The sequence below is a fragment of the Hyalella azteca genome, unplaced genomic scaffold, assembly GCF_000764305.2.
Source record: "Hyalella azteca isolate HAZT.00-mixed unplaced genomic scaffold, Hazt_2.0.2 contig12403, whole genome shotgun sequence".
Classification (NCBI taxonomy): Eukaryota; Metazoa; Arthropoda; class Malacostraca; order Amphipoda; family Hyalellidae; genus Hyalella; species Hyalella azteca.
The window spans coordinates 86,588-98,642 of NW_025942363.1; the positions used below are offsets into that span (position 1 = coordinate 86,588).

General features: G+C 42.1%; 1 protein-coding gene across 1 annotated transcript; it reads right to left on the reverse strand.

Moving 5' to 3' along the window:
- Positions 1-286: 286 nt before the first annotated feature.
- On the reverse strand, positions 287-8,441 carry LOC108683001 (protein Wnt-4-like). Its single transcript, XM_018172274.2, has 7 exons — positions 8,389-8,441; positions 3,789-3,939; positions 2,450-2,570; positions 1,774-1,909; positions 1,137-1,415; positions 701-820; positions 287-488 (listed from the first exon to the last, which is right to left on the reverse strand). The coding sequence occupies exons 2-7, from the start codon at positions 3,927-3,929 to the stop codon at positions 287-289; spliced, it is 999 nt and encodes a 332-aa protein (XP_018027763.2). The 5' UTR covers positions 3,930-3,939; positions 8,389-8,441.
- Positions 8,442-12,055: the final 3,614 nt, after the last annotated feature.

Consider the following 12,055-nt stretch of genomic DNA (forward strand, 5'->3'; position numbering starts at 1 on the left):
TGGGTCAAAACCTCGGCTCTGGCCGAGCAAGACGCCCTCTCAACCACAGTGCTCTAGTGCACCACAGTGTTCAGTGAACCACAGCGCTTTAGTGCACCACAGTGCTCTAGTACACTACAGTGCTCTAGTTAACCACAGTGTTCTAGTTCACCACAGTGATTTAGTACTCAACAGTTCACTAGTACACCACAGTGCTCTAGTTCACCACAGTGCTCTAGTTCACCACAGTGCTCTAGTACTCAACAGTGCACTAGTTCACCCCAGTGCTCTAGTACTCAACAGTCCACTAGTTACAGTACTGCATATCCCTGACAGTAGTACACTTTTCACACTCGACATCGCAGCACCACTTGAAGCGGCAGTTGCACTGCTCCGTCACAGGCTGCTGGATGGTGTGGTAGCCACGGCCGCAGCACAGCAGCCGGCAACCCTCCATGCCGGGGCTGGTCACGTTGCAGAGTCGCCCCACGGTGCCCAGCACGCCCATCCTGCCCAAAGGTTCGCGTAGAGTGATGACCTACCAATAAATGCTTCGAAAAATCCCGCACCGTTCAAACACAAGTTGAAGATATTCACAGACAGTGTAATCAAATAAGCAAAACACAAGCGGCACTTAGACAAGAATGCTCAAAATTAACGGTATAAATTTGTAGAAAATGAATGACGATTTTTAAACGGCACGACTAATAAAAGAGCTCACATTTTATCAGAGATGCAGTAGTTCGGAGATTCGTCAAGAAAAACCAGGTCTCGCTTGGACGGCTTCTTGATGCGAGGGTCTGCGGGCCGCAGCTTCTTCTTTTTCCGGCGTGTCATCATCCTATCAGAACCATAAACTAATAAAAGACAGAAACACTGTGGGTTTTTGCAGCGCAATCGCCATGAGATTAGTGTGACACCGTCACTTCAAATGGCAGTTGCTCAAATCGGTTGATTAACGCTGGAATGTTGGCTAAAATTATTGCCCGTTCGTACATAATGTTGAAATCCTTAAGAACGTCCGTCCAAATGTGCAGGTTCTAATAATTGGTGCTTCAACTACGTTGCGAAAACTCACCTGAACCCTTATAAATCACGAATGAATCATGATAATTTTAATTTTACAGTTAGGAACAATAAACCTAAAGGCTTTTCACCTGACGTGCACGGCGCCATCGAACTTCTGACGAAGAAAGTTTCCGGTGTTCCGGAACGAACTGAGTTTCCTCCAGCAGATCCTCATGGAGCAGGACCCTGAGACGCCATGGCACTTACAGAGCGTCTCCATCTGCCCCCTGAGGGAGCGGCGACCCGCCTCGTTGTTGTGGAGGTTCATGAGACCCTCGGCAGTGTGGGGGTTCTCACGAGCGTCCACGAACTCCTTGCTGAAGAACTCACCGAAGCGGAGGTCTTCCGAGCAGCCGCCCCACTCGAACCTGCGCACCGAACGCAAAATCCAGCAGCCGTTCAAAAAAGTTGAAGATTTTGTTATCATTCCAACAAAGTTTGATTCCCGCGTAGGCCTACAGCAAAGTTCCCGTGTAGGCCTACGTGCCCTATTCTGCCCGCATCGGCCTAGCTGGTTGTGCTTACCTGCCCCGTATTGGCCTAAATGCCTTCACCTGCCGAGTAGGCCTACGTGCCTTCATCTGCCCTGCGTAGGCCTACGTGCCCTTACCTGCCCTGCGTAGGCCTACATGCCCTCACCTGCCCTGCGTAGGCCTACGTGCCCTCACCTGCCCTGCGTAGGCCTACGTGCCCTCACCTGCTCTGCGTAGGCCTACGTGCCCTCACCTGCCCTGCGTAGGCCGACTGTTGATGCGGTCGTCACAGCCACACTCGGCCAGGGCGCCGCTGCTACAGGCGCGTGTCACGCTGTAGGCGACGCCTGCTGCGCTCACGCTGTACACGTACGCTTTCTCCCTGCTGTCTGGGGGACAACACTCATGGTCAATGTCCGGAGGGTACAAAATTCAGTGGTCAATGGATGGTTCAAGTCATAAATTTTTAATCACGAGTCATTATGACCAAAATTGCGAGTCGTGGCACCTCGTACGGTTAGTCATGACTTCATAATCACGAATAATTGAGGCCAAACTCACGAGCAACCATCGCTTTCTCGAGCGCAGCGTGGCTCATCATGATTGCAATTCAGAAATTACTATTCATGATTGCGATTCTCTTATTACTGATCATGATTGCAATTCCCTAATTACTATTCATGATTGCGATTCTCTTATTACTGATCATGATTGCAATTCCCTAATTACCATTCATGATTGCGATTCTCTTATTACTGATCATGATTGTTATTTATTACTGATCATGATTGCAATTCCCATATTTCTAATCATGATTGCAATTCCCCTATTTCTAATCATGATTGCAATTCCCTAATTACCGATCATGACTGCAATTTTTATTACTGATCATGATTGCAATTCTCTAATTACCGATGACACAGACTCACTGATCCTGAGGTGGGTCCCGAAGACGTTGGGAGCATCAGGGAACGTTGAGCAATTCCAGCGATCGTTCCAAAACTGATTCTGGCATTCCTTGATTCCCAATCGCGCTCCTTCAGCTATACTCTGTTGTTAATTTGTGTGGTCAGAGAACAATTATTTAAAATACTTATTGAGGTTCTTAAGTGGTATTTCAGGCTTGTAAAGAAGATAATTAATGCTTAAAATAATAAAATCCTACTCACTAAAGAAATATAACTCAGTACTCACTGCAGTGAGCGAAAGAGAGAGCATTTTCTCGCCGACGAAAATATGAAGTCACGGACGGCCGGACAGACAGACGGATTGACGGACATGGCGAGCACAATAGCGCCTTTTCATAAATGAGAAAATGCGCTAAAAACGAAGTAAGCTTCGATTTCTCTTTTATAGGTGTTGATGATATATGCGATGTCGATCAATGATTAAAAATAGATGAGTGTTATATGGATAAAATGAAACAAACACCAGCTTTCATGCGGGTTTTGTGAAATAAGTCGAACTATTGTTAGAAATGTGGTTATCTCAATGAAACTGTTCAAATTGCAATTAATGTCTATTGTTTTGCTTCAGCAATCAAGATCGTAATACTTCGTCAATTAATGACGACATACTTATTACTGATCCAGAAATTTTTTCTGTATCTAGAATACATAAGTTTATTCTCCCGGATCACCTGACTTAGTCTTCAAGACGATATAACGTTTATCTATTCACACTCAACATCTGAGAACTTCAGTGCAAAGTACAGTCTATAAAGTGTCCACAGCCATTGCAATTTACGGTTATATAAAATGCAATGATATGCACATTTTACACAATATAAATGTAGACACTCAATAATGTATAACTTATTAGTTATATTGCAATTAACGATTACGTGACAATGTAATGATATGTGCATTGTACACACTATGGATGTGAACATCAGTAATGTATAACTTATTGCATTTCAATTAACGATTCTATGACAATGCGATGATATGAACATTGTACACACTATGGATGTGGACAATCAATAGTGTATTACTTATTGCATTGCAATCAACGATTACATGACAATGTAATCGCTGCAATGAACATTGTACGCACTATGGATGTGGAAAATCAATAGTGTATAACTTATTACATTGCAATCAGCGATTACACAACAATACCATGACATGTACATTGTACACACTATAGATGTGGACAATCAATAATGTACAACTTATTGCATTTCAATTGACGATTTTACGACAAGGCAATGATATGTACATTGCACACACTATGGATGTGGACACTCAATAATGTACAAGTCCCGACCCTGAGTATGTTCCACGACAGAGAGCATAGCTGCTTCTGTCTGTCGACGAGGTAGGTGAGGCTGTTGCAGTGGTTGCGGTGCTCCAGCGCACTCCATGCCCGACCGTACTCCACGTGTCCACTGAACCGTGCACTGTTCATCGCCAGCAACCTGTCAGTTGGTGGTAAATATTAGCTTAATATAACTCAACGCGTTGGTAATAAGTTGTGAACATCTAGAGATTCAAGTCAGTGATGTACGGTGGTCAACATCCGTGGACTCAACTCAGCAATACGCTGAAACCAACATCCATAGCCGGAAATCGGCTGGCCAGAGAATTAGAACCTATAGTGAAGCATTTCAACCGACGTACGTACATCTGAGTGTGTGGCAAACAACACGTAAGTGTTGCTGGTAATCGAATTCCTTTTTAAAGCGCTTGCAAACTCTGATTCCTCGCACGTAAAAATTTTTGAAACCACTGCAGCAATGAATTCGCGTGGATGAATTAACCTAACCGAAGACAACCAATTAAAGTTACAACACTGCAGCTCAGCTACAACTCATTGTAATAGGTACTAAACAGTAGCAGCTACTATACAGCAATTAACGCAGCGACAGAGTAGCAGAGCTACAACACAAAATAGCTACATAACAGCAGTTTACTGTCATAGCTGCAGCTACAACACAGCAGCAGCTACAAAACAGCAACAGCTACAGAACATCAACATCTACTTAACAGTAACAGCTATACAACACAGCAGCAACTTCATAACAGCTACAGAACATCAACATCTACTTAACAGTAACAGCTATACAACACAGCAGCAACTTCATAACAGCAGCGGCTACAATACAACAGCAGCAGCTACGAAACAGCAACAGCTACAACACAGTAGCAGCTACAAAACAGCAACAGCTACAGAACATCAACATCTACTTAACAGCAACAGCTACAACACAGCAGCAGCTACAAAACAGCAACAGAACATCAACAGCTACTAAACAGCAACAGCTACAGAACATCAACAGCTACTAAACAGCAACAGCTACAGAACAGCAACATCTACAAAACACCAACAGCTACAAAACATCAACAGCTACTAAACAGCAACAGCTACAAAACAGCAACAGCTACAAAACAGCAACAGCTACAAAACATCAACAGCTATGAAACAGCAACAGCTGCAAAACAGCTACAAAACAGCAACAGCTACAGAACAACAACAGCTACAGAACATCAATAGCTACAAAGCTGCAGCAGCAGCTTCGAAACAGCAACAGCTACAGAACGAAAGCAGCTGCAACACAGCTTAAGCAACAACATCCTGGGTTGTAGAACATCTTCCCTGTGCGTTAAGTTTATTTTTTCATGTCGAGGTCGGATTTCAACTCATGCCTGGCTGATCACCGACCGGTTCTGGCAGGGTGATGTACAGCAGAGATAATTAGCAAAGCGCTGTCTATAACTAGACTAATAAATATACTCAAATAATCGACCAGTGTAGGACACGCCTAACTGCATGAGAAAAACTTTTATCATGCCTAATATACTACTCGTATGCCTCGTATATATAGACCAATTAAAGTACATTTAATATATTTAGACCAATTAATGCGGCATTGTCTATTCAAGGTCGTTATCAAGTTTGAGAATTTGTTGGTATAATATTATGCACTGTTTGTAATTAATTGAAACAAAACAACACTTGTAAAAATACATAAGTAGAACGTTACGTGTCGAAGACGGAGCCATGTTGCCGTAGAATTTTGGCGAAGCGAGTGACATCCCGGGATCGAAACATCAGAGTTTACTACCATGTCAGGACCCCCTTCTGCCATTACTACGTCAATGATGGTCAATAATATTCATGTATACGAGGCTTTCATGAGCATCGTTATACATTTCATGTCCGACACATCGACCATTACAGCGATCACGGCGGCGTCATCCAGCCAATCTCTGCCCATGCTGTCGCATCGTATCAATGTTATATCAATCACGTATCGTAATCGGTAAAATTGCAATAGAATTCCTCACATTTTCTGTGTAGCCAAAACTGCATAGACATTTACGCAGAGTACATTAATCTTGTTCCATTCCTGGGTTAAACCAACGAAAGCAATTTAACCCTGCGATTTACCTGTTAGATCTTAAATTTGGTTTCTCTATACATTTCCTTGTTTCAGCACGAGCAGTGATAATATCTACTCATATAATTAATCTTATTAAATCACAAATTCACCAAAAATTTACAAACGAAGAATACGCCTAGTAAATTCTCCACATCCTTTATGAAAACTTGTGAATTTACTTGAAGATTCTTTATATCTATAATCTTGGCGATGCCTCCTTTGTCATAAGCTTTAAAAAATAATAACGGGGCTGTCGTTATTATTTTTTCAACTCTGGCCCTTTCTTCGTGATCAGGAATGAGCGGCAGCCTCGTATCATTTGTGGTCTTAAGTGCTGCGCTCATTTGTCCTCCGCTTGTGCATGCAAGGGAGTATGTTTGTGGGTTGCTGAGTATACGCGCTAACCGAGAACGCGGCTTGCTCTGCACACACTCCTCCAAAAAAACCTCTCCGCCCTGCATACACTCCTCCAAAAAATTTCTGCTCTGCACACTCGTCTCTAATAAAACTCCTCCTGTTCTGCACATACTCCAAAAAAATTCTCCACTCTACACACCCTCCTCTAAAAACGCTTCCTGCTCTGCAAACCCACCCTTCAAAAAAAAAAATTATCCTGCTCTGTACACACTCCTCCAAAAAAACTTCTGCTCTGCACATATTCTTGTCGACGGATCAATTATTTGACGCAGCACGACAATCTCACTGTCTGACAAAAGCGCAGCACAACAATCCCTCTGCTAGACAAAAGCGCAGCACAACAATCCCTCAGCTTGACAAAAGCGCAGCACAACAATCCCTCAGCTTGACAAAAGCGCAGCACAACAATCCCTCTGCTAGACAAAAGCGCTGCACAACAATCCCTCAGCTTGACAAAAGCGCAGCACAACAATCCCTTCAGTTTGGCACAAGTTCTACCCACGAAACATAACGATCAGTTGTTAGTTGTCATCGCATCGCTAAATCGATCGTTGCCTCAATGTGAGATCGTAACCAGAGGGCTTTCTAAGACCCTTATGTATTTACAACATTTTTATTACTATTTTTTATGTGCATAAAAGTTTTACGCACGGCAATATATATTCTTGTAGTGACGTCGCAAGTTTGTGCTTCCAAAATATAGAACATTTTTCCTCTTTGGAGCTAAGATATAGAATTTTTTTTTCACTACGCCATAAAGTTGTGAAAGATGCATAAGGTAGTGTGATTTATAATCAAACTGTTTTCAGAAATCCGTTTATAATTCTCAGGTTCTTCTAATTGTAATCTCACTGGTACTTGCTGAAAGTAATCATGTCTTTTGGTTTTGAATGACGCAGAATCTTTTACACAGGCTTTAATACTCATTAAATTTTTTACAATACGGCTGAAATGTAAATTAACAAAAAAATTAATTTCTTGGCACTGCCCTTTGGTAGTTCGTAACTTTATAACCCCGATGAAGTTATAAAAATGTCTTTAAAAAAATCACACATGAAATCATGCACAAACTTATTTTTATGAAACATTGATAAAGCACTCATCTAAATGAAGTAGCCGGTGTATTTTATCATGTCGACAACATAATGGTTCCCAAAGACATGATGGAATTATACCCAATAAATTGAGATACAAGATAGAATAATATCCTAGATGGCGACAGAAAAATGCAATCAATTTCAGTAAATTAATTTATGTTTATAATTAGTTATATCAAAGGCTTATCAAATCGCCTTAATTACGAACGCCGAATTTCGCCACCACTTCGCAAACAATATTCGTACCGTCACTCATATAATTCATTCAACAAGTATTAATAAAGCCTGTTTGCCAAAATTTCAAATTAACGAAGAATTTAAAAGCGAAGAAAATGCCTAGTAAATTCGCAATATTTTCGCTGAGAACGTTAATTGAAAAGTTGTGGGATAAAGGGACAGTCAAGGATATGAGACTGTCAGGAGCTCAAGTGTTGGCATGAGAAATGACTCAGTTAGCCCTGATCACACACCAGGGATATAGGGCTGGCAAGTGTTAAGGAGAGGAGAGATTCAGGTAACCCTGATCACATGCTAGAGATATGGGGCTGTCAAGTGTTAAGGAGAGGAATGATTCAGTTAGCCCTGATCACATACCAGGGATATAGGGCTGGCAAATGTTAATTAAGGAGAGGAGAGATTCAGGTAACCCTGATCACATGCCAAGGAAACGGGGCTGTCAACTGTCAAGGAGAGGAGAGATTCTGTTAGCCCACATCACATGCTAGGGATATATGGCTGTCAAGTATTAGGGATAGGAATGATTCAGTTAGCCATGATCACATACCAAGGATATGAGACTGTTAAGTGTTCAAGTGTTAATGAAAGGACTGATTCAGTTAGCTCTGATCTTATACCTGTGATATGGGGCTTGCACTGAACACATAAAGGGGATATGAGACTGTTAAGTGTTCAGATGTTAATGAGAGGACTGATTCAATTATCTATAATCACATGCTAAGGATTCACTCACCACCAAGCAGCGCTGGAGCTGCAGGCTGACAGCGTCAGCAACAGCAGCGACAGTTGACACTTCGCCCTCCTGCTTCTGCTGGACATCGTCGCCACGGCTCGACTGTAGGAGAAAATTTTCAGTGTCTCAATTGTCGTGTATAATCAAGCGTCACTGAACGTATCCATGCGAGGAATAAATTTCATATTGTAAATTTTCCTGATTTGTTATTGTGATTCTTATTGAATAGTGATTCATATTTATTCACATTGCCATTTATATTGGGATTTCTTTTTCACGGAGGACAGCATCAAAAGAAGACCGTGCTTAGCGGGAAGTGAGCACTGAAATCGTGATTAAAAAGCTGGATTTCTTCAAGTTAACATTGCAATCATGCTCTGATTAGCATTGAAAGTAAGCCTATTGTACACTAAAATTACACTTATTTTTCCAAGCATGTTCATAGAAAGTTGTAATCTGCATCCCTGCACAATTCGCACTGAGAACAGGAAGGCAGCAGAAATTCCCCGCGGGAAAAGTGTTCCGTCAATTTGGTTTGGCCTGACAAGGTTCTTACGTTGGCGGCGCGTGGGGGGAAAGCCAAATCCCTGAGGGAGGTTTAAGTCAATTCTAGCAAGACGTTCTTTCATTCAGAAACCGAGCTTACTTCATTGAGGCACGGGTAACACAATAGCTTTCTTTGCAAGGGCTTGATTGACTCGCTCTCATAATTCAGGCGGCAGGTCGGGCCGCCAAACAAAGCATCCATATTACAGCGGCTGCCGCGCGCCACTCCAGACTCCAACTTACTCGTGGAAATCTGGAAAATCCCGCGTCCTCTCACTGACTGGCGACGCCAGATTTCCCCTGGATTTTGCATCGCTCTTCAGCCGACGGGTTTTTCCTATGAAATGCGTGAATTTTAGTGAAGCGAAGAAGCGGATCGGGACACATCGGCGCGACGTAGCAAATATTGCGCGTCTCGCCCTGAAGAAATAAACGTGGCCCGCGGTCCCTAGGGGGAGGGGCTCTGCGCTTAGTCAGCAGTCGAGTTAAGAACGAGCGCGACAAAATCTGGTCCAACTTACCAAGCAAAAAGGAAACCTGATTGAATGCGTACGCCTGATTTGTCATAAGACAAAATACGAGCTTGCCTGGTGAGAGGCTTAGCGAGTGCACCACAGCATAGGGATGATGAAGAGAACTCAAAAATGTATTTAATTTTGTCAAATTTCAACTGCAGTGCGAGCTACCGGTATTCGGTCATGAAACAATGTATAGGTCAATATTTTCTAACCCCAAAATCTAACTTCCTTCATAAAGCAAATATTTATCTTTTGAAAGTTTAAGATCTTGTGACCTATAACGTTTTGTTACGTCACGCGTAACGCGCTGTAACGTCACGCATTTCACGCGCTGTAAAGTCACACGTTGACCTAGGCTACAAACGAATTGCGTTACTCTGTTCGATAATCGCTCACGTTTTTTGAGTATAGCAAATTTGAGAACGGTGTTTAAGATTTCAATTTTATATTTTCATATTGGCCAATGACATTATATGAGATGAATTCGGCACTCAACATACAGAAATGCATTCAATCAATCATGAATATTCATGCATATACATACAAAATACACTGCATGCATATATATACATACATACCCACATTCAAGCAATGCAGTTAATAACAAAATAGAGATTTTAATAATTCTTCACATAAAATAACATGCGTCGCAATTACCTGAAAATACTACGCGTCGTTTGACGTTTTCTCGTCCGACGACTTAGCTTCGTCATGATAAAGAATTTTGACGTCGAACAAAGCTGAGGACCTCGCAAGGATCATCCATTAATTCATGCGTCAGCTTAATAAATATTAATCATGTTTATTGCAGAATTCCAGAACGACGCAGTTATTATTGATTCAATGACTTGGCTATTTTTCGATTTTTATAGAATTGTGCCAAGTTTGACATGAACATTCCATGATTGGAGCATTTATTTAATTGAGTGGGTCGAGGGTATTTTGTTGTATGGGGAGACGAGGCCATTGAGACGAGGAATATTTTCAAGGATGAGAGGTCACTTTAGCTGCCTAATTGATATCAGGAGTAAGACCCCTGAGGCTCCATTAGAGTGCGGGGGATTGTGCGCTGTATTTTGGTAAGATCGAGTGGGGGAGGAATGGGTAAAAAAGACGGGGATGTGGGTGAGGATGGGGATAAAATTGTGGAATCAGAACAGGAAATTCCCCCAAGTTATAAGGTTGAATTTGAGGAGTGAAGGGGCTGAAAGTTATAAAAGCGATTTATATTGCCTTTTGATTATATGATGCAAATTATTATAAATGATATCATATGAGAACCTTGTGAAGGTTATCATTCATATGTCATCTTCTGTAATCTGCTTAAATGTTTCGAGAATATGGCCTGCAATTTACAAAAAATTCTCATAACGTCGTTTAATTGACACAGTTTTGGTTGTTTAAAGAAGTATACATTTTTGTATCAGAGAATAAGCCAATTTGATACCTTCCGATTCATTAAACGACTGAATAATTCATTAACTGAGAGAAAATTCCCCTCTAGTTAAGACCGTACGTGAACCGTGTCTTCGGTTATACCGTCAGTTAAAAGAGATGCGTCGAGCCCGAGAGGCTGGTCTAACGACCGGAATGGGATACAACTGCATTCTGCAAAATAAAAAATGAACTCTAACTTGCCATGGATCTCAAATTAATTGTCACGTCCTCATGAGTGCTTCGTCCGTAATTAATCGAATTTTTACTGTGATTAAATTATATTTACTTTTAATGTCTAATCTATGACAATAACGTATAGTTGTCAATAATGAAGCTTCCTGTAATCAGACGCCTGGTATAATTGTTTGAAAAATCGAGATGGCTTATCTTGAAGTTGAGAAGAAGGACCGTTTAAATGGTTTCACATAGTTGGCCGAACTAATAAAGTCTTTTTGAAACAAAAATCTGATAATAAAAATTTATTACAAATATTATAAAAGTTAGACAGATGATTTTAGTTCGTGGTCTAAATTTTCTCTTCAAATTTAACTATAATATCCTTGAAAATTATCACTCTCACATAGCATTATCGTCAAATTTACGAACGCTCATTTATAATTTGATTTCGGAATGCAAAGATGATGTCAGGCGAAAAAACACCGAAATTGTGACGTCTGTCTTTCCAGAAAATTATCCTGCAAGTCGTAAGAACCTTGCGCACTGGGAGCGACGAGCCAAACTTCACTGTGCGCACGCTGAGCGCTGAGGACGGTAAGCGCATTAGCGTTAAAAATGCAAGACTTCGACGCGATCTGCAAACAGCGCTAAAGAGGCAGCGCTAGAGTCAGGCTGCGCTATAACCGAGTCAGGCTGCGCTACAACTGAGGCAGGCTGCGCTATAACCGAGTCAGGCTGCGCTATAACCGAGTCAGGCTGCGCTACAACTGAGTCAGGCTGCGCTACAACCGAGTCAGGCTGCGCTACAACCGAGGCAGGCCACGCTATAACCGAGGCAGGCCACGCTATAACCGAGGCAGGCCACGCTATAACCGAGGCAGGCCACGCTATAACCGGGGCAGGCCACGCTATAACCGAGGCAGGCCACGCTATAACCGGGGCAGGCTGCGCTATAGCCGAGGCAGGCCACGCTATAACCGAGGCAGGCC

Excerpts from the sequence above, each read along its gene's own strand:
- LOC108683001 (XM_018172274.2), bottom strand. The coding sequence starts at position 3,929 with ATGAACAGTGCACGGTTCAGTGGACACGTGGAGTACGGTCGGGCATGG. Across the intron at positions 2,571-3,788 it reads TGTCGTGGAACATACTCAGG|AGTATAGCTGAAGGAGCGCG; the intron begins GTCGGGACTTGT and ends AATTAACAACAG. Across the intron at positions 821-1,136 it reads GATGGCGCCGTGCACGTCAG|GATGATGACACGCCGGAAAA; the intron begins GTGAAAAGCCTT and ends TGGTTCTGATAG.